Source organism: Eptesicus fuscus, chromosome 19, assembly GCF_027574615.1.
Source record: "Eptesicus fuscus isolate TK198812 chromosome 19, DD_ASM_mEF_20220401, whole genome shotgun sequence".
Taxonomy (NCBI): domain Eukaryota; kingdom Metazoa; phylum Chordata; class Mammalia; order Chiroptera; family Vespertilionidae; genus Eptesicus; species Eptesicus fuscus.
Genome location: NC_072491.1, coordinates 44,937,161 through 44,959,081, shown reverse-complemented (window position 1 = coordinate 44,959,081; position 21,921 = coordinate 44,937,161). Strand labels below are relative to the sequence as shown.

General features: G+C 47.1%; 1 protein-coding gene across 1 annotated transcript in view; it reads left to right on the top strand.

The window, feature by feature from the left end:
- Window positions 1–4,038: 4,038 nt before the first annotated feature.
- The window catches only part of FBXO32 (F-box protein 32), a 31,173-nt gene continuing 13,290 nt past the window's right edge, over window positions 4,039–21,921 (top strand). Inside the window, exons 1-4 of the mRNA XM_008143291.3 lie at window positions 4,039–4,417; window positions 10,678–10,790; window positions 11,642–11,691; window positions 13,111–13,203. Of these exons, the coding sequence (XP_008141513.2) occupies window positions 4,302–4,417; window positions 10,678–10,790; window positions 11,642–11,691; window positions 13,111–13,203 (372 nt within the window). The 5' untranslated portion in view covers window positions 4,039–4,301. The remainder of the gene's footprint in view (window positions 4,418–10,677; window positions 10,791–11,641; window positions 11,692–13,110; window positions 13,204–21,921) is intronic.

The following is a 21,921-nucleotide window of genomic DNA, read 5'->3' as shown; positions in this document are numbered from 1 at the left end:
ATCAGGCATACATACAGCAGTGAACACGGTACATCTGCAGACTTTTGCTTTCTGGGGGGAAATGATGGGTTTAAGGCAGGCAGAGATATACAAAGCACCCAAGGAGGGGGGGAAGGACGGAAGATTGTATTTTTCTATTTCCCAATGAAATTTTATAATTCTTGTTAATGATTGCCCTTCAACCAATGATGTCACAGAAACATACAACCATCTCTATAACACATGTGTGTAAATACATGTAAAAACTGAACAGGTTAAGTGACTTCTCCAGAATTTGACACATCAGTCGCTGACTCATATGAGGAAACACATTTAACGTGACTCAGAAACCTCTTCTCCAATCACTAGGCTTGGCAAGTCCAAACATGCAGTGCCTACATTTTGTCGAAATATAACAAGCTGCAGATCTGCATTTTATCTGATGGCCAGGTAAGGACGCACAAAGCACCTGATTGTTCGATTCTGCTCTTTCTCTGGGATCCTGGCTGACACTGAATAGTAGCCTCTTTAAGGGCACAAAAACCTTTATTGCTTTTCTTGTACCCTTTGGACCAAACTCATTGGTGAGAGTCCTGATACTATCCAATCACTGGAATGTGTAAATCATAGGATTTGAATTTTACTTTGAAATTTACATTTCTCAGGGGCATTGGCCAGTCCAGCAAGATTCACGGAATATACTAACCTTTGGGTTTGATCTCATGGAGCCCACTAACCAGGACTGCTACTAACTAGCTCTGTGTTTGAGTGAGTTTCTCTTCTTTGGACCTTACCCTCCTCATGGGATAAAGGAGGGAGTTGAACTAGGTAACCTCTAAAAGTTTGGTTTGATTTCAAGCAGACTTTTGAGTAAGTGGTTAAACATAGCTGAGCTTCAGTCTCCTCATCTGTAAAATGGGGATAAAAATACCTACTTTGCAAAGTTCTGTGAACATTAGTGATGAAAGTAAATAAACTACCAGATACAATGTCTGGATGAATTTTAGTCCTTGTTGCATAGGAGAAATCTCAGCACTAAAATTTGCTACTAAACGGTTCAAGATACCATTTGAAGGGTTGTAGATAGGCTTGTTTTAATCACTTTCAGGCACTAACACAGTATTTAAAGCTTTACATCCATAATAAATTTAACAAACTTATCATGACAAATTTAACACCCTCGTTTTTTAAATTGTGCTTTTTAAAAAGGCACTGAAAGTCTGGTTTACTGGTGTGAATGCTGTGGTTTCAATCATTTCCCTATAGTATACAAAAGTTAGCAGACTTGGCTGCAAATGAAAAAAGAACTTTCATTCAAATTGAACGATTGGGCTATGAAAGAAGGAGGATTATAGCAAAATGTCCTTAACCCTCTCTCAAAAACAGAACCAGGACCACATTTGAGGAATACCAAATGATTCTCATTAAAGTAATACGAATTTTTTAGGTGACATGTGTCTGACAGATTCATGGCAGCCAGAGACCCAAAAATAACACACAGCCGGCAGTTCCTGCTCAAACACACCTAACAGACGTATTTCACACTGTTTCAAGGATGCTCCACCCTAGACAGACTGGGTGGGAGGTCATATGCTAATTGTTGTGGCTTTAAACATGCATTCCTTGTGACAATACTGACAAGTTGGATTTAATATGCTGAGTTCCTCCAGCTCTTCCTTCAAAAAAGTCGCTCTCACTTGGACAGGGCGAGCCAACAAATTTGGTTGTTTCCAGTCCCTACCCCACCCAACAGCTAAAGTTATTTTTAACTTACAGCTACTGTTGATAAGCATTTTTCATACACACACACCCTTTCAGAAAGAGAAACTCCGAAAAACAAACATCATTACATTTCAGTGGCAAGTGGTCAGTCCCTGGGTCAAAGCTACAAACTAATGCCATTTTGGTTAGGAACAACAGAGCATTTCGTATGTATCCAAGTTTCCCAGTCCTTTTTACAATTTCTCTAAACTGCCTTAATGAGGCAGTGAGTAAGCTAAAATTGTACCAGGTGTACCTTTGAATAATCTAGAATTCTGAACCAAATAAGACCCGTTTCCATAGTTCAAGTGCAATAAACAATAACTAATGAAATGAAAACTAACATTTCATTGTACAATTTGCTCCAATCAATACATTTTCCTATATCTGGAAATTAGCTGATGAGCTACTCTCCATGACCTCAAAAGCTAAAATATGGTGGGGAAGATAGACAGGGCCTTAAGGAAGTCAAAGATGGAGGTGCCAACTTTGCATAAAAATAATAATAATGACTACCATTGGTGTCAACACCATCATGGGTACTTTATACACATTATCTCAATAAATCTTCACAACACCCTTTAAGGTAGCTACTATCACTATTCCCATTTTACGAATGAGAGAAATGTGGCACAGAGAGGTTAAGTAACTTGCCCAAGGTCACACAGCTATTTAAGTGGGGGGCTATGATTTGAACCCAGTCATCTGGCTCTAGTTGGAATTGGCAATAGACATGGGTACCAGCTTGGATTCCACCCCAGACTAGCTGGGGGTTCTTAAACAGGCTATTTAACTTTTCTGAGTCTCGGTTTCCTCATCTGTAAAGTGGAGACGACAATACCCAGCTCACAGGATTTTATGAGGAGTACTAAACAAAACCATCTTTGGAAAGGGCACAGAGTTGGTGGAATGGAAGGTATGGATGGCTGCAGAGGAAGGGATCTGGATGAATCAAGTGGGAAGCTAGCAGAGGGACTTTTCACTCTGCTGTGACTGCTCTGTGCACTCTAATCACCAAATGGCTCAGACTGAAGCATCATAACTACAAGTCACGAAGGGCAGGAAGCTACTCTGACGCCAGCAGCCTCTCACATCCATTCACCTGTTCATACCCTGGGCCTGGCGAGGTGCTGGGATGCATCTTGAACAGGATGGACCAGCTCTCGTGGAGTTTACATTCTGCAGAGAGGGATAGATGGTTACCCACTCACCCACCCCCAAAAGTGAAAGCAAACAGTTTAATTTCAGACCCTACTAAGGGCGGTGAAGAAATAGCCGTGTGACCTGGGTAAGTCTTTGGCTTAACCTCCTCTGGGGACCTCATCCGGCATTCACAGTGCGGTTCCTTTAGCCCAGGGCGCAAGGGCCTTCTGGGCCCCTCTCCCTAAACCCTCACCCGGACGAAAACTCTTGCCTTGTTATTTCCCAGAGAGAGCTTAACAGCCAAAGGATGCGGAACGGTGGGAAGGGGAGGAGGGTACAGCGGTTCTTCAAGACAAAAGCCCGGCCCCAGCGCCCCGAAGGAGGCTGGAACCGAGCGCGGGGCTAGGGCCTCCCTAACCTGCTCCCTGGCGGCTGTGCCGGGTCAGGCGCTGCGGTGCTCAGGGTGGGCTCCGGGACTGTCGCTGCTCTCCACGCCCAGCCGACAGGGAGCGGATGCCACTGGGCCTCCTTTCCTCTCCTCGTTCGTTTGACACCCGGGAAACAAGCCTGAAAACCGACCTGGGACCCGTTAACCAGTTCTTGGGGCAGGGCGGGGTGCGGGGCTGTCCCTCCTCTGCCCAAGAGCGGGGTCTAGGCTGAACGGGGTCAGGAGGCTGCGCCCCCCGCCCACCCTGCTCCAGGCGGCGCTGCGCCCGGCCTGGCTCTGACTCCGGCCTCGACTCTGACAGCTCGGGGTGGAAGGGGAGCTGCCCCTCCTCCTCACCCCGCCCCACAGTGACCCCGACGCCTCTCTGGCCTCCTTCCAGTTGCACCCCGCCAGCCGGGAGCAGAGGGAGGATGGGAGGCTGCCTCCCGAGCGCCCGGCCCGGCTCTCGGGGCGGCGGTAGCTGCGCCCGGGGGGCGGGGAGGCAGCGCAGGGGACAGGAGCGGAGGGGCAGCGGGAGCCCGGGCCTGGCAGCTCGGCTTCAAGTTTCCACCCGCGCGCGGTTGTGCAACAGCTCGCAGAGCAGGAGCCGCGGGCGCCTCGGAAAACAAGCCGAGCTCATAAACAAAGCCACGTGGCCTCCGGGCCGGGGGCCGGGCTAAGAGCAGGCGGCTCTTCCGGCAACAAAGAGCGGCAGCCAGCGGCCCGGGATAAATACCGCGGCCGGGACGGCGGCGCCGCACACCGCGAGCCCCGCGACCCTCCCCAGCGCAGCGCCCAGCGCCCTCTGCCAGCGCCTGCACTCCGCTCCGCACCCCGAAACCCGCAGCCCTCGACACCGGTTCCCTGCAGCCCGTCCCCTCGGCGGCCCCCGCACCCCGAGCGTCCGCCCAGGGCGGCGCGTCCCCGAGGCCGCCCGGCCGGTCCCGTCCACCAGATTGACGCGCACATCGGGGCGTCCGCGCGCGCGGCCATGCCGTTCCTCGGGCAGGACTGGCGTTCCCCCGGGCAGAGCTGGGTGAAGACGGCCGACGGCTGGAAGCGCTTCCTGGATGAGAAGAGCGGCAGCTTCGTGAGCGACCTCAGCAGGTGAGCGGATGTGCCACCTCCTCCCAGCCCCGCGAAACAGACCCAGGCTGGTGTCGGGGGACGCGGGGGCGGGTGAATGGGGGTCGGGCAGGGTTGGAATAGGGTGAGGAGGAGACCCCGACCCGGGAGATGGGAGGGCGTTGTCTGGTTTCTGCAGAGGTCACGAGAGCACGGGATCCGGGAATTGGATGTTTCTGGTGGTTCAAGGTCAGCGTCTACAAGTGGGCACTACTTACGGAACCCTGGGCATCTGAGGACAAACGCAGATATTGTCCACAGACACTCGAACTTAAGCACACAACTTGAGGGGTCCCCTGCCTTAAGGACAGCGGAGTGGCGCAGTTTGCAAGTGTGGGGGCGCGGGCGAGTGGGCCACGCGCTTCCCCCGCTGGGGTGGCGGGGCTCCCGGAGCCCTAGCGCTGTGGGTGCCGTCCGGTGACGACATTGGGTGAGGGTTCCGGCCGGAGCGCCGCCAGGCTCTTCCCACGCAGAGGCGACCACAGAGTGGGCTGGGAGGATGAGTAACCAGGAAGGGGCGGCCAGATGGCCCCGGGGCACCGGCTTGCAGGGCGGACTTGCGAAGCGGTGGTCGGGAGTGGGGGCTGCCGAGCTGAGCAGGAGGGGAAGGAGGAGGAAGGTGAAATTCACAAGTCTGCTTCTGAGACGACCAGCCATTTGCACCTGTTTCCTCTGTGACGCTTTGGGTTCATTTTCTTTGCACAATGTGTGCACCCCTGTTTCAGTGGTGCTTATCAAACGCAGAAAGCCCACCTGGCTCAGCTGAGCTCCTCGAGGTCCCCCCCCACCCCGCCCCCGGAGCCCTGTCTGGTGGGAAATCCGAGGCCCGCTGAACCGGGAGTTCTGCGTGGTTAACAGCACAGAAGCACTGACTAAGGTCTGGAATCTGTCGGTCTGGTTCTTAGCCGTTGACTCCCAGATCCCTGGCATTTGGCCCAGGTGAGGAGAGCAATGAAAGTGGGTCCAGAGGGGGTCTGTGCAGCCTGGTCACCCTTGGGTGCCTTATCTCACCCACTTTGGTTCAAACCCCTGCCCTCCCTCCTTGACTTGACCTCAAGGGACAGTTTTGTAAGGGTCAGGTTCCCACTTACAGAAACCCGTGGTTGTTTGGCTGGCCTCTTGACACTTAATTTTAAGAAAACTACCAAGAAAATACGGTGATTTTGACAGCTTGACCTCCAGAGCCCCCCCCCCCCCCCATCTGTTTGTGATTTGTAAAGCATCAAACGCTTTGTCTCCCAATGGAGGAAAAAACAAACAGTATTTAATATTGAAGGCCTGTCTGGAAGAGACAAGAGCTCTATGTTGAAGATGCCTATGGGAAGGTCCTAGGCAGGTTGGGGAGCACTGCAAAAAAATTTTATTTATAGAAAATCAGATATTTACTTACAGAAAAACACTGTGGCCCTAGCTGGTTTGGTTCAGTGGATAGAGCCTGGGCCTGTGGACTGAAGGGTCCCAGGTTCGATTCCGGTCAAGGGCACATGCCCTGGATGCCGGCACCAACCCCAGTAGGGGGCGTGCAGGAGGCAGCTGATCAATGATTCTCTCTCATCATTGATTTTTCTATCTCTCTTTCTCCCTCTCCCTTCCTCTCTGAAGTCAATAAAAATATTTTTTTTTAAAAAAGAAAGAAAAACACAAAGATCACCTGCTATCACCAGACTATGTCTTTTGGAAACTCAGGTTACCAATTCTGCCTAAATTATTCTGTCCTGGAGAGAAAATTCCTTCCTTCTTCCTCATTCCCCAGAATGATGATCTAATATTTGGTACTTTATTTCTGCATAACAGTCCAGATTCTTTCTAGAGAGCCATGTCTCAGTGACTCACCCAAATATAATTGCAGGATGCTCCTCAGTGGGAAGCAGACCACTGGGTTCAGCAGGAGAGGGTTCAAAATAGAGCCTCTGGTTCATAGAAATACTCCCACTGTACCTGCTCCAGCAGATGAGGTGGCATCACTCTCCTTTCCCAGTAAACAGGGGTGCCTCTCTCTCCATCGTATGGGAGACCCAAAGATGGTTCTAACTTAGCACAAACGTTAAACCCAGACTGAGAGCCCTTCCGGAGTCTCCTTTCACACCCTCTGAGCTCCAGCTGTGGCACTGGCTGTCATTATCACAACTGGTGATCAATATAGCGACTGCCTATGGTTCTTTGATGAGTCACAGTTTAGGAATCACTTGGTAGCTCCTAGCAAAGCAGCTGGCTGTTTGTTTGTGGAGTCCTGTATTTTTCCCCCCAGCAATTGTAAACAATCCCTTCCTTACTGAGCATGAGAAGTCTGCCAACTTCTTAAAAGAGGTTGGCCTTCTGAGACCTGAGTTTAAAGTCTCAAATATCCTCACTGTTTTCGGTCTTAGTGATGTTTCCCTGTGATGTCAGGTTTGGGCCGAGTGCCTGCCTACACAGGTGAAGTTGAATGCCTCTCCTGTTAGGGGAAAACAAAAGGCCGTCCCTTTCAAAAAGGAGAGGGGAGGTGGGGGAAGCATTGTAAAACAGAGGACTACAGAGACGCGGTAACGTCTCTAATTCCAGGTCCCATCCAGTGGCCTGCCCCAACAAGACCAGGGATGAAGTGTGCGCTGGGCGTGTGTCTGCCTGGGGCTAGTGTTCAGTGTTGACCACAGCTCCTCTGCCCAGTGCACCTTCTCTGGACTCTGCTGGCCATGCTCTCTGTGACCCGAGGCCCTGGCCTCCTCCAGCCGCTGAATGTCACAAAGCCCACTGCTGCCAAGTGCCCCGAAATGAGATCATGGAGGATTTCAGATAAGCCTACAGCAGGGCCCCTTCTCAAAAAAAGCTGAAACTACGCAAGACAGAGAAGGAATGGCAAGTGTTAAATTTGGTGAGACAGCCCTAGCCGGTTTGGTTCAGTGGGTAGAGCGTTGGGCCACAGACTGAAGGGTCCTGGGTTCTATTCCAGTCAAGGGCATGTACTATGGTCGCAGGCTCATCCCTGGCCCTGGTCAGGGCGAGAGTGGAAGGCAACCAATGTGTCTCTGTCCCATCGATGTTTCTCTCTATCTCTCCCCCTCCCTTCCACTCTCTCTAAAAATCAATGTAAAAATATCCTCGGGTGAGGATTAACTATAAATAAATAAATAATAAAATCTCAAAACAAAACAAAAATTTTGGTGGGACACATTTAAAATTCAAGAAAAGAGCTCAGAATGAGTTGGGTGATCCAAGAATGTTTCAAGGAAGTGCTGGTGGAGGCACCTGAGACAGCCGTTCTCACCAACAACCCCCCTCCCTACCCCTCACTCCCCCTCCAGGTGAGTAATCTCAGCTGAGCCGCAGCCACCCTGCTCCAGGCCTGCAGGCCTGCAGTTGAAAAGTTTAATGTTGCTTTCCAGTATAGCTAAGGCGGAACCAGGAAGCAGGAAGTTTACCATGTGCCCTGGATGAGTAGGGCATAAGAAAAGAAAAATAATAGTTGAGATTTTTATGAGTGCTTACTGTGAGCAGGCTCTGTTCTGAGAGCTGTATACACTAAGCAGGGGTGTTTTTTTTACCATGCAGTCCCTGTACTAACCATATACATTTGACAATTGGGGTATGTAACGGGGCAAATGAGCATAGAAATCTCATTGGCCTTCATCTGCAACTGAGCCCTTCAGAGCAGCCACCGCTTTCTTAAATGGCCTGTTGTTGCAAATGAGAAATAAGGCTTTTACTTTTCTGCCCCTCCCTTTATCTCTGCTGCCAAAACAATCTTACTTTGAAATCTTTCCACCTTTTCTAAAGTTGTCTTCAAGTATCTTGGAATGTGTGATGATATTATAGGGCAGGGAGAGGCCTTCTTTCTTATTCTTAGGCCTGTGTCTAAACAAATCAGCAATAGTAAGAAGTGACTACAAAATAGCAACTGACTGGCTGTGATTGAAGCAAGCAACCTCCTTCAATGGTTTTGCTTTTTTAAAAAAATAAATAAATGTAATGGGGTCCAGAATGGTGGTGGCTATTCTTGTTAAAAAAATTTTTTTTCTTCTGTTGTAATTTCCCATTGGCTTTGCATATCCTTGAAATGGACATAATTGAACTCTCAAAATAGTCTCTGAGTATATTATTGCTTAAAAGAAAACATATAAGCAGGCATCATAAATAAACCCCATAACCATACTTTCTAGACCTTCCCTCGGGGGGTCCCAGAACCTAATAACCAAGAGAAAAGTACACAGTTTCTGCTTTGGTCCCAGCTTCTCTACATTCTACAGTGAGAGAGCATCATCAGTTATGTCACATTCTTCTGAAACGAGCCTTGGGAATGACTCACTCAAGCTTAGCACAGGTTATTGTCATTTCCTTGCGGAAAGCAAGGGCTTGATTTTTTTTTTATTTTTTTTTTCAGGAATGTTTTCAACTAGAAAGGAATAAGGTGAAATATAAATATTTAAAATTTCCGAGGAAAGGTCACAGTCTATGGCCCGGGCTCTGAAATGTTTCTCCTCTACCTTCCATGTATGATTCAGAATAATACAGCTTTGTTTTATATGTGGGATTTAAGCTCTAGGGGTTTGTCTGTGGTGCATGTGTGTGCTTCCTTTAGAAAGAAGCACACAGAACGGCCTGCCTGCTTTCTAAAGCTGTTCTCGGCCTTAGTACGTCATGGATCAGTCAGATGACTTTCCATTTTTCCCTTCTCCTCAACCTTGATTGGAATTTCTTGAGTTAGCTTTAAGGACTCAGAGTTCTGCCCTCCCTTTGTTCTGCCCTTCTTCTGCTGCGAGTGGACAAACACACACTCATGTGTGACACAAAGCTGGCCCAAAACACTCACCCTCGGCTTGCGGGAGAAAGAACCTCCAAGCGAGGACATTTCTCCAGCAATCTCTCTGAAACCTAAAAACACCCTGACTCTCTGAATGAGAAGGGGAAGGCTAAAGATATTAGGAAGCTCAGTAAATGGTATTAAGCAGGGCCTTGCGAGGGAAGATTAACAAACGATTGGTTATCCATCAAGCTTAATCCCGATGAGTCTAGACACACTGAGTATATTGTTGGTATTGTCACGTGCAAGCATTTTAGCAAGTTACTCATTGAAGTGCTATTTGAGAGATCGTTGTGGCCACAGGGAACTGGAGCTTGCTTCAAACCCTCTTTCCTACCATTTACACAATGTCCACAGATTGGAGAAAATACAGATGTGTCTGATTTGACTCAATCGGTGTTTGTCCAAAAAAAGATATAAATCAAATCACATTTTAAATTAAGCAGAGGAACTCAGGGAATTATAAAGGACTCTAATATATTGGTGGTGTCGGTTTTTTTTTTTAACCTAATTTATGTTTTACTCCTTGGCATTCTAAAACCCACCTTGCATATACCTACATACCCCATGGGAGTGGGAGAGTTGGGAACCTACCTTCCCATTCTACCTCAGTGTTTCTCCTGCTTCCCTTCCGTGGAAACTCTGCAGAGATTGGCCTTGAAGGGACATTGTATAGTAGGTCAGAACTCGGTCCAGTCCTCCCAAATGATGGCTCAGCCTAAGAGGGAACAATCCATGTGACCCAGGTTGACCCTGTGATTCCTCCAGTGACCTGGGAATTGGGCAGTTCTGTCTTTTCAGCCCTTATGAATGTATGAGCTGTGAACTCAGCTTGTTTCCTTTAGGATCCAAGGTCTTCACCTCGCAACATGACGCCAGGTGTTAGTCCATTACATGAAAACTAAACAACTAGCTCGGTTCACAAATCATCTCCTAGAAACGGAGTTTTTGCAAGTCGGATTTTTGTAAATGTGATCACGTTTTAAAGGCTTACAGAGGCGTGCTAGTTTAAAGCAGCTTGGGTGCACTCTCAACAGGAGAATTGTATGGTAGGTGAATTCTGTCTTTTTGAAAAACAGCTTGGGGTGGGTGCTTTTGCAAAATAAGGGCATTGTGCATGACAGGGATACCAGGAATGGCCCCTCTCCTACTCCCTCCATTCATCCTTTTTGCTTAAAGTAATATTGTACTCCCTGTGTGGAGAGTGCAGGGCTGTGTGTCAGATACAATGGCAGGCACTGTTGGGAATTCAAAAGCAGCAGAAGCCCCCATCCCTGCCTTCCACTGAGATGTGACAATGTCTGATCCTAAAAGAGGGACGTCTGTGCCTGGGTAGACCTCTCTGGAGGGATTTTTATTGCTGTGTTTGAGAAGCGTGTTTTATAACCAGTAAGCTACTTAGGGAAACAGCTCGTGTTAAAGTATAGCTGTTACAGCACTTCCTCCCTCGTCTTGTTTTTCCTAGCTACTGCAACAAGGAAGTATACAACAAGGAGAATCTTTTCAACAGCCTCAACTATGACGTCGCGGCCAAGAAGAGAAAGAAGGACATGCTGAACTGCAAAACCAAAACTCAGTGTAAGCCCTTTGTTGTGGACTAAGAACCCTGTCTGGAGATGTCATGGTTGGTTTGGGGAGGGCGAAGGGAATCGTCACAATTCATGTTAGACATCTGCCTCGATGTTTACTGTGTCATCGACGGAGGATGCTGGGATCTTCGCACTCAGAAACCTGGCTGTGCATTTTACGAGCGAGATTAATGTGTTCTTTATAGTCTTGTTTATAAAGTCAGTTGCTAGCTGGGGTGTTTTTTTCCCTGCTTGTCACTTAATATTTGACATAGTTAATTTAGTTATGATACAGCGATATAGTCAGCTGAATCAATTCCAGCACATGCTGTTATTTTGAACTGTTTTGAGGCTTTGAAAATGGATTTGTTTCTCCCTCTTTCCTTGTATAAATATTAGTAACACTTCTAGATGCTGTACGTGAGTATCAAAGGAGAGTATAAAGTTCTATTAATAAGCAGGAATGACAGATCTTTAGTTTAATCCACCTGCACTGCATGGTTCCCGTGTGTTATCTGCTTTATTTCTACTTTTTATGACCTTGCATAAGTTGTAGGCTTGGCATATAAAACGAACTTGTACTTGGGTATTAGATTTTTTTTTTTTAATTTGAAGCTATGAGACATTAAATTTGAGTATCAAAGATTTGGAGTGCTTCAGATAAAGTAAATTGTAACTCCAGTGTCTATACACTGCAGAAATTGGGCATTTGCAGCCTCTTAGATTATCAGTAGAGTTTTGTATTTTCTTCTTTTTTTTTTCTCGGTCGAAACTTTTTACACTTTGGGATAAATGAAAAAGAAACAAGTTGAAAATCTTGGGCGTGTTCAAACTGGGTATGTTTTCTTATTGTCTCTGTAGATTTTCACCAAGAAAAATGGATCTATGTTCACAAAGGAAGTACTAAAGAGGTGAGCATCATCTGTTATTAAAGAGTACGCTTAGCTTTACGCCTTTCCCGACAGAGTGGGGGGAAATTGAGCAACAATGTTATTTCAAATCATGACTGTCTTCTGGGGTGTGGGTGATGGTGACGAGCAGCCCACTAACTAGCCAACCATGAGAATCTAGGGCTCCAGAGAGAGAGAAGCAAAAGTCACTAGTTGCCCCCCGCCCCCGACCCCGAATCATTCAGTAAGATACTATATGTAAAAATATGTATAAAGATGCCCACCTCAAATATATTATTATGAAGCCCAGGCCTTTTTGCCTCAAGACAGTGCCTCCTTTTTGTTCTAAGATCTCTTTAGATTTCAACTCAGTTAAGTGTTAGCCCTGGGAGAGCTAATCACTAAATAGAGCAGAATGTTTTTGCCTGATCTGTGTGAGGCACCGAGCTGGATGGAGAAGGGAACAAGACTGTAATTACCGCACTTGCATGACACTTTATATAACCCTTTGTGCATACTTTCTCTCTGCACAGGCATTATGTGCTCAGACAACTAGGATACAAGGCAGCAGGAGAGGTTGATAGACTTTCTATCATTGGAGAACATCTGGTTCCCTCTGCGATAGGAGACCCCGAAGGGTCAGTGATGTACCCAGATACCCAGAGCTGAGCTGGGACTCTGAGTCAGGGCTCTCTACTCCCAGTTCTTTATGGGTTCTAGGTCAAAGATCAAAACTTTTTTTAAAAAAAAAAAATAATATGTGTCATTGATTTTAGAGAAAGGGGAAGGAAGAGGGATAGAGAGATTAAAAACATTGATGAAAGAGAGACATCGACCAGCTGCCTCCTGCACACCCCCTACTGGGGATTGAGCCCGTAGCCTGGCATGCGCCCTGACCGGGAATGGAACCATGACCTCCTGGTTCACGGGTCAATGCTCAACCACTGAGCCACACCTGCTGGGCCAAAACTGTTTGCTTCTTCATGAAGCCTTAAAAACCCTTCTGATGGTCAGACCGAGAAAAGTACTGGCGATGCGAGGCAAGGTAGCAGGCAGAGCTGGCAGGTAGGTCTGCTGCTCCTCCCCGGAGTATGTTACCATGAAGCATCTGCCACCATCTCACACATCACACATCCAGCTCCTAGCCTTTGCTTGATGAGCAGCCACTTGTGAATTTCCCCGGCTACTCCGTGCAGAGAACAAGGGCCCAAATGGTTCAAGTCACGAAGAGGGGTGTTAACCTGTGAGTCACTGACCAGAGCAGCTGCCAGCTCCACTACCCCCATATTTGTGGCTCTTAGGGGGTTCCCAGAAAAGGCATGTCGTGTCACAAGAAAGGAGGAAATGGTCATGGTTACCTAGGACAGGCACCAAGTGTATTCCTTCCAGTCTGGGTGGATTGTTCTGGAATAACCTCCGCATCCCTCTTCTCATGTTCAGCGCCATGGTTATTGCACGTTGGGGGAAGCTTTCAACAGGCTGGACTTCTCCACCGCCATTCTGGACTCCAGAAGATTTAACTACGTCGTCCGGGTAAGTCCCAGGAACCCGAAGGCTGACCCACCCTCTCTCTCAAGTTAACTTGTCTTTCGGGTTGTCTACAAGTAGTTTCCCCAAAGAAGTAACTTGTTAAGACCCTGAGAACTTAGAGGAAAGCAGAAATGGACTCCTCAACTTCCCCCTTCCCGCCGTACTTCAAGTTCCTATGTGGATTGTTAGGGTGTCCCTGAGATCGGCCCCAATAGAGGACAGGGGACAGATGGGATGCCAGGACACTCAGTGAGCCGCTCCCAGCCCCCGTGGGTAAAAGGGAGCAGGTTGCAGCCAGCAACACTAGCGAGAGAGAACTGAGCAGTCAGCAAACCATAAAGCACCTTGGCTGGTTTTAAAAACCTCCTGCACCTCTGCCTGCTCCCACTGTCCAAGTCCTTGTCCCACTGCAGCTGCCGCTAGGTGAGCCCAAGGCATTCTGGGCTCCGACCACAACATGGGATGAGTTCAGAGCACCTCAGTGCTTCTTTCCCATGACTCCCTCTCACCTCCACCCTCATATGATAACAGTAGTCAGTCCTGTGTTTACCCGAAACTACCTGTCGGGGTCAGTTGCTTTCCCTTTGTTTTTAATGAGCTGTCACGAAATACCAATGATGATGATAGAAAAGCAAGTACTAGTAAGTCTAACCACGACCTCCAAGTCAGGGCTTCTTAATTGGGTTATTATTGTGCGTTTTTGTCAGTGGTGCCCGCCTCGGAGGTAGCAGCTGTTTGGATTTTAGGCTCAGGAGTAGGAGGGAACATGGGCGTTGGTCGGTTTGGTTTTTATTTTCTTCTTCCCGGGTTGTTGTGCTCCTCCGTGCCATGCCATTGAGTCAGATGATTGCGAAGGCTCGGCCAGAGCGATGACATTCAGGCCCCCTTGAGGCCCGGATCGTTCACCTGTCATCTGGGCAGATGCAGGGCTGCCGTCCCAGCTGACCTGATGAAAACCCAGGCCTCCTTAGAGGGAGGAGCCCTGAGCTGAGCCGGGGCCACGTGAGCTGATCTGTCCACTCTTCAGCTGAGCCCTTATTCCAGTCCAAAGGTGTTGAAAATAGGAGCCCGTCTCGATGAAACATTCGTGTCATTCGGTGTGACTCTGTCACTGCAGGGAGGTCACTGAGGACTGCAGCCCAGTGCAGGCTGGCTGGAGGCAGGCCAGGAAGATCTGGACACTGTTGCTAAGAATATGAATAGTTTCCATCCCCTCCGTGTTGGAGCCAGACACCCAGATCTGGTGTCTTCGTTACAGACTGGTCAGCAACATGGCCAGTTTTCAGACGGTTCTCCTTCCCACCTGTTATTCCTTTCACAAGAAATAGAATTACAGAAAGGAGCAAGGATCACAACAGAGAAAATCTATTTCGTGCAATCGTGCATTATCCTCCTTTATCCTTTCAATAACCCTACAAAGTGTAGGTGCTTTTATTATCTCTGTTTAAACAAATGGCGGTGTAGCCCAGCAGGCGTGGCTCAGGGGTTGAGCATCGACCTATGAACCAGGAGGGCACGGTTCAATTTGTGGTCAGGGCACATGCCCAGGTTGCGGGCTCGATCCCCAGTGTGGGGCGTGCAGGAGGCAGCCAGTCAATGAGTCTCTCTCATCATTGATGTTTTCATCTCTTTCTCTCCTTTCCTCTCTGAAATTAATAAATAATATATTTTTTAAAAAATAAACAAATGGAGGTGTAGCAAGATAAAATGAATTTTCCAAGGTCATGAAGTTACAGAAGTACAAAATGAGGATCTGAAACCAGTGCAGTCCACAGTAAGTTTTATGTAAGCAGGGGACTGGCAGTAAAATGGCCCGGGGTCGGAGGATTGAAAGCTCCTACCACCTTCACTGTTTCAGCCTCTCCAAGACTCAGTGTCCCCCTCCGTAAGAGGGACTCAGAATAACCTCAGCTGCACAGGGTGGCTGTGAAACCCAGTAACGCATTATGTATGGAAATACTCTGCGGGCCAGAAACTTATTATGCAGAGTCAGCTACTGATATTCATTGTTAAGTTGGTAAAAATGTTTTTTTCTGCTTTAAAAATAATAGTTAACTAGGAGATCTTGCCATTGATTAGGACTCAGCACAAAGAACTTGTGTCTGATAGTGTGTGATTGCAAACTGTCTCATGAGCACTTTCTCTTAAATAATTTTGAAGTTAGAGAAACTGCCCACTGCGTTCAGAGTTGTTAGGTTCCAAAGTAGTGGAAAAATATTACTGTTTTGGAAAGAACAATCTTTTTTTCCCCTTCCCTGTCAGAACCCTCTGTAATTTGAGAAATAATATGTTATTTTTATGAAGAGCTTAAAACAATTTAATGACAGGCACTGCATTTTGAGGCTTTCTTATGAGGAACTCAATACACTTCTCATATATTCTCCTTATCCTTAAACCAACTTTGCAAAGTGGCTTGCCAGTATCTTCTCCCTATTTACTACTTTGACCTAATGGTTTCTTGATGCTGCAGCAATTTCTTAGTTCCAGTAAGAAGCTGAACCAACTTTGAAGGCCTTAAAAAATTGTTTTATTCTCTTTAAAGGCAAAGTCCATTTCTTAAATACGTTGTGTTCATGCTGGCTGTCACCTCCAGAAAAAGAGACGCAGAGGGAAGCAAAGAGATGGCCAATGGTGCTATCTCAGAATGTTATAATTTTTATCAGTCAGCACAGGAATTTGTGGAAATTTTGGAACCAAACGTTTTGAATATAAATTGCAGAGGTTTTATATTTTTTAACATAAATGGCATTTGTACCCGAACTGAATTCAAGCTACACCTGTTGACATTATCCCCTTCCCCACACACACCCAATGGCTTGAATGCTATTTTGACTGTGAGTTTTGAAGATGATTTAAAGTCTTTAGAAGCAGCAACTGACTCATTTATGAATGGTCATTTTTTAAAAAATGGTTTACACCATGCCTCAAGACCAACACATTTTGGAAATTCCCCTTGTGGGGGGCCGTGACTGGAGAGGATCCCAGGAGTTGGGCTGGTGGTGGGGCTCAAACTGGGGTAACCACAGGAGGGAAGTGCTGACTGACTCGCCCAGGGCCCAGAGAAAGTGAGGATCCAGTGAACTGGGAGGGGTTCAGAGACCACACACGGCTCGTGGCTCCATGAAGTGAGCCTGCTGTGACCGTGGCCCCAACCCTGGCTGCGTGTTAGAACCACCTGCGAAGCCGGTCTACAGAAGGCCGCCTCAGCTCTGGCTGATGGCATTAGCTGATGTGGTGCCCGGCACGGCTATGAAAAGGCATCCACCACGTGATCCCAGTGTGTTTTCAAGTTTGCAAACCAGATCAGGAACTCCTTGGGGGCCCAAATGGCGTATTTTGCACACGAGGTTTTTAGATAGACAGTGAGGCAGGCACACGGGATGCTTTAATGTCAGGAGGGCCTTTGACCTGGTCCTCCCAGCTCTCTCTATGGAATGAGACTGTGGCCACGTCGATGGTCACCACAGATGCCATGTGCAGACCAGGAAGGTCCTGGAGAACCCTGCCTACCAGTTTCCTGACTGGGATGAACTAACCCCCCCATAGCTAGCGGATCAGGAAGGACCAGCGAAAGCTGTCCACTCTCTCTGTCCCTCTGCAGCAGAGAATCACAACCTAGACCCATGCTTGTTCTTATTTTGTCCCCGCATTACCACCCCAAGTCCATTTGGATATTTCCAGCAACTTATGCATTCCTACCCCCTCCTAAGAGTCTCTTCCAAAAACATGTTTCAGTTTAAGTTGACTGGCGGTTTGGCAGACAAAGGCTGAAACAGGGCACCATGACTCAAATGCAAACCCAATGCCTTTAATTAAGGGCGTGCTGTTGCCAAGCCCCTGGTGGGGCGTGATGTGCACGGGCAGCCAGCCCCGCTGCCACTGTGACCTTGGACTTGGTGCTGCACACACTGGGTGGCTGGCCTCCCTTGGATGGAGGGTGGCCTCTGCCTCTTGGGTCTTCAAACTGATGGTATCTGTTTCCATTGCGACCGAGAAGCTGGGACGAAGGGAAGGTGTCCAGCCCTCGATGGCAACAGAGTCAAGATCGAAGAGCCCTGAGCCCATTTAAAAATGGCTCACAGAAATGGTAGGGAATCGTGAGGACCCACTGCAGGGCCCCATCAGTGAGGGCACAGGGCTGTCCGGCAGTGAATGCCCATCGGACTGCTAGCGATTTCCCAGGACAAAGTCCGCGTCTCTTGGAATTCCTGGCCGCCTCAGTCGGAGTAAGCATGGAGATAAGCAGAACCTGCTGTGTCTGGGAGCCCACAGAAGTGGGGACACTCACAGACACGAGGATATGACCACAGAAGTGAGGAAGCGCATGTAGAAGCGGGGGGCTACCTGAAGAAGTGAGGGTGCCCACACAACCACAGGAGTCATTGCAGAAGTAGGAGGGTTCCCACAGAAGTGGGGGCACCCAAAGAAACAGGGGAAGGCTGACAGATGAGATAGCGGTATCTTTGACCATGGACTCCTAACAGTAAATAAGTAATGAAAACATGTGCTGTCCATGTACGTGTACTCATGAATTCGGCTTGTAAATCACATACCTTTAGAAAGTGCTGATAGGGGTGTCTGCCATTGTGTTGCTGTGAGAATTAAACTGAATACAAACAAGTAAAAGGCACTCAAACAGTGCCTGGTACCTGGTATCCGTTGTTGCTGTTACTATTATCTTTAGGGTCCTAATTACAGGCATCAGAAAACTCTCAAAAATGGAAATTAAAGATGAAATAAAATATACAGATTGATTTTTAAAAATTCTTTCCCATCCTACTTTGGAGACTGCTGGATCAAAGGTGTGCCCATTTTTTGTATGACGTTTTTCTTGTGGACTCAGAATCTAAACATATCCCACCACAGGTCCAGAAATACATTTTAGACTAAAAGTCTACCTAGGTTTCTAGGCTACTCCAGGTGCTCAATACAGGGGTTATGCTACACCGGACAGGTGAGCGGAGTTTTAAGTGCCTGTTCAGCAGACTTTTCTCACATTCATGGAGGGAGGCCCCTGAGAGCATTTGTTCTGAGTTGCTGTGATTGATGGTAGGACAGAGGTTTATTTTACATATCTGTGACCCAGGACCCGAAGGCCGCTGGAGTCCACTAAAGAAAGAGCTCTCCAATGGCCAGAAGTTAGCAGCATCCTCCTGCTAGGTCCCCCTACCTAGCAAATAGTTTGGGGCGAATGCTTTCGACTCCCTAAACTGTATTAAACCCATAACCATATCCCTAGCACTGCCATAGCCATTTGAGAATCACTCCCTTCCACTTCCGTTCTTTCCAGGTTTTTAACTTGTTTTAAATTTTATTTATCCATTAAATAAAGTACAGAGCACTCGATGCAGGCAGAGGCATTGCCTGATGTAACCAGGAGTTTATTGCAAGAAACATTATCTTACAGACCTGGCGCCTGCTTGTCAGGAGCTTCTGGGCTACTTTGGGGAACAAGGTACTGCTACTGAAGTGGCAAGTTGAGTCTGGTTCTGTTTGGAGCATGGAGAGGGGAGCACTGGAGACAGCATCTTGGAAGAGGTAGAACCTGAGTGTCTCCTTCCTTGAAAGATGGCCAGGTGCAGAGGAAGGTGGAAGGCTCTGCAAGGACAACTGTCCTGAAGAGAAACCTGAGATGGGAAAGAACCGAAGTGGAAGGGAGTGATGGTGGGCCAGGGGCTGAGGGCCATGTGACATCCAACCTCATAGAATCAGAGGGTAGAGGTGAGGGGCACTGGAGTAGATGGGGAGTCCAACTTAAGCAGGGACATTGAGTCAAACAGAGCTGTTCAGACTGATGCCACAGAGAGCAGGATGCCATTGCAAGTTCAAAAATATCTGGATGGATGGAAGGCAGAGGCAAGCTTCTCTTGGCTGAGAATACAATTAATCCGTGTAAACTTGGCCCTCCTTCTTAGGATCTTAACGCCCTCAGTTAGAGAGATGTTTCACTTGCAAATAATATTTACCCAGTCTTGACATGCCTGCAGATTATTAATGTAGCTGAAAAGTTTCCCTCTTCCAGCTTGTCAGTGTTCAAGCTCAAAGTCAGGACAAAACTTTCCAGGTTTTTAACTTGTTTTAAATTTTATTTATCCATTAAATAAAGTACAGAGCACTCGGTGCAGGCAGAGGCATTGCCTGATGTAACCAGGAGTTTATTGCAAGAAACATTATCTTCCTGTGGGCAGCCGGCATGGGTACTGGGCATGTGAGAAATGGCAGGGGCTTTCTGGAAGCTACTTTCCTACCTTTGATAATCCTGTGGCATGTTTTCCAATCAGATTTAGGATTCAAAGCGCAGAGCACACCGTCATAGGAGATGAAGGGATTTGGGGATAAATTATGTTCTTAATAGTCTATGCAAAATGGACTGTACTTGGGCAATCGCCTGATGGTTAAGCTTGGTGTGGTTTTGTTTCAAACTAACAGGCAGCTGCTATTTTTTGTTGATGCTTCTGAAGCCCCAGTTATTTAGTGTCCCTCTAGATCTCAGCTCCTTGCCCTACTGGAAAGTATCTGTGATATGTTTGCATTGTAAGTAGAGGGTAGATGTTGGGCATCAGTCTGGGACCAGAACCCATATGGATACCAGCCTGACAATTCAGACCATCTACCGTTGACCTTGATTGTGTCACTTGACCATCGTGAGGATCCACCTCCTCTAGAACGGGAGGAATTTGGGTATACTGTTGCTGTGATAGGTGCTCACCCAGGTCCCTTCCAGCTATAACACTCCTTGATTCTAATCTAATGTATTAACAAACACATATTGGGTGAGCACCTACCATGTGCCAGGTTGGGGTAGAGGGATAAATAAACAATCCCTGCTGTCTTGAGATTCAGATCCTAACTAAACAATTAGTAAGTAAGTAAACAAGATCATGCCAGATATGTATAAGATGGAACAATGAACAACAATGAAACCATAGTAAGACGAAGATGGCTACTGGGAGGTTTCCATAGAGGATGGTGGGGGAAGGCGGCTCTGGGCAGGTGACATTTGAACTGAGACCTTGGAGATGGGATGGAGCCAGCACGTGAAGACAGGCAAGGGCGAAGGCTGGGAGGTGGGAATGAGCCTGTTCGGGGAACCTGTGGCAGGCTGTGTGGCCGGAGCGGAACGAACTGGGGAAGCACTGTGCAAAATGAGGCTGGAGAAGGAGCAAGAACCAGTTCAGGGAGGACCTTGCCATTCATGGGAAGGAGATTGGATTTTTTTTTTTTTTAATGCAAAGGGAAGCCATTTGAGTGTTTCAAGCAGAGAAGTGACATGAGCTGATTTGTTGGTTAAAGATAAACTGAAGGGAAGAGAAGAGAGGAAACCTGCCTTTTTCTGTGGGTAAAGTGAGGTAGGAGGGAAATCTCTTTTCTGCCCATTTATCTTCAAAGTGTGGGTGATACCCACTCTGAGATTCGCTAGATGCTGTTGCTTGCAGCTAGATTTTTCTCCTACGTGTCCAAACGAGCATGAGCCAAAGCACAGGGGCAGGATGTGGTTTCTGTGTGCGGTGACCACCCTCCCTTCCTCCGGTGGCCCAGAACCATCCCTGTTACTGCACAGCTCGTCGCTGCAAATCATGCTACAAACCCCTCAACCCACACGGCGATGACACCGTGGAATTCAGGAGGAGATGAGAGCCGTCCTCCTCCTCCCCGTCCGCCCTCCTGCCTCTCCTTAAACTCGGCCACAAATACCCGGCACCTGGGCTAAAACCTGCCCAGCAGAAACCGACAGCCACTTCCAAACAAGACATTTTCCTTCGCTCTCCTTTCCTCTTGTGGCAAAGAATCCAACTGGCTAAGCCATCTTGGTAAATCAATGGCTAAATACAATTCTACTCTCCTAGGCACACAGCTCCCTTGACAGAGAAACTAATAAATCCTGTCCTCTTGACCACAAATTTCACACAGTACTACCTACTTGTTGGTTCTGGGCCTATTTTTCATGCTGATATGAAAAATGGGTCTAAAAGGTTTATCCAAGGCTAATAAAGGTGTTATTAACACTTCCTGGGTATTATTTCTCCCTTCATGTTAAAAGCTGATTACCTGTCACAAGGTCATATTGATATAAAATTTCCAGACTCTGTTTCCCAGAACATAACCATACATGGCATTGCTACTGATTTTAGAGTAAAGTTTAGATGCAGATTTGATTGGCCTTGAGACACTGAACTTTTGAAGCTATCAAAATATATGTCTTCTGTTAGACATATCTGGGCCCAAGTGCTGGCTCCATCACTTACTACTGCTGGTATGTCTTAGGTGAGTACATAACTTCTCTGAGCTGCAGTAGCCTCTATTGTCAAATGGAGAACCCATCCCCATTGGGTTACCATTGAAGCTTAAAGGAGATCACACATGTAAAGTGCTCAGCACAGTTACTGTCATATAATAAACACCCTTTATTATTATTAGCTAAGTAAGACTTCATGGTAGATGCACCTATAAAAGTCATAAAATGTATCAACATCAACTTTTATTAACAGAGAGGGAGGTATTAAATGTATCACAAACAAAATAAAAATGACATAAAGGAATATTAAAATTTTGAAAGCATTTAAGCAGTTGGTTGACAATACATAAAATTGAAATAGAGGAGTTCTAAAAGTCTTTAAACCAACAATAATTTTACCTAGTAATATTCTCTGTATTATAATAATAATAATTTATTGAATATATTCTTGGTACCAGGCACTGTTATAAGTGCTTTATGAACAT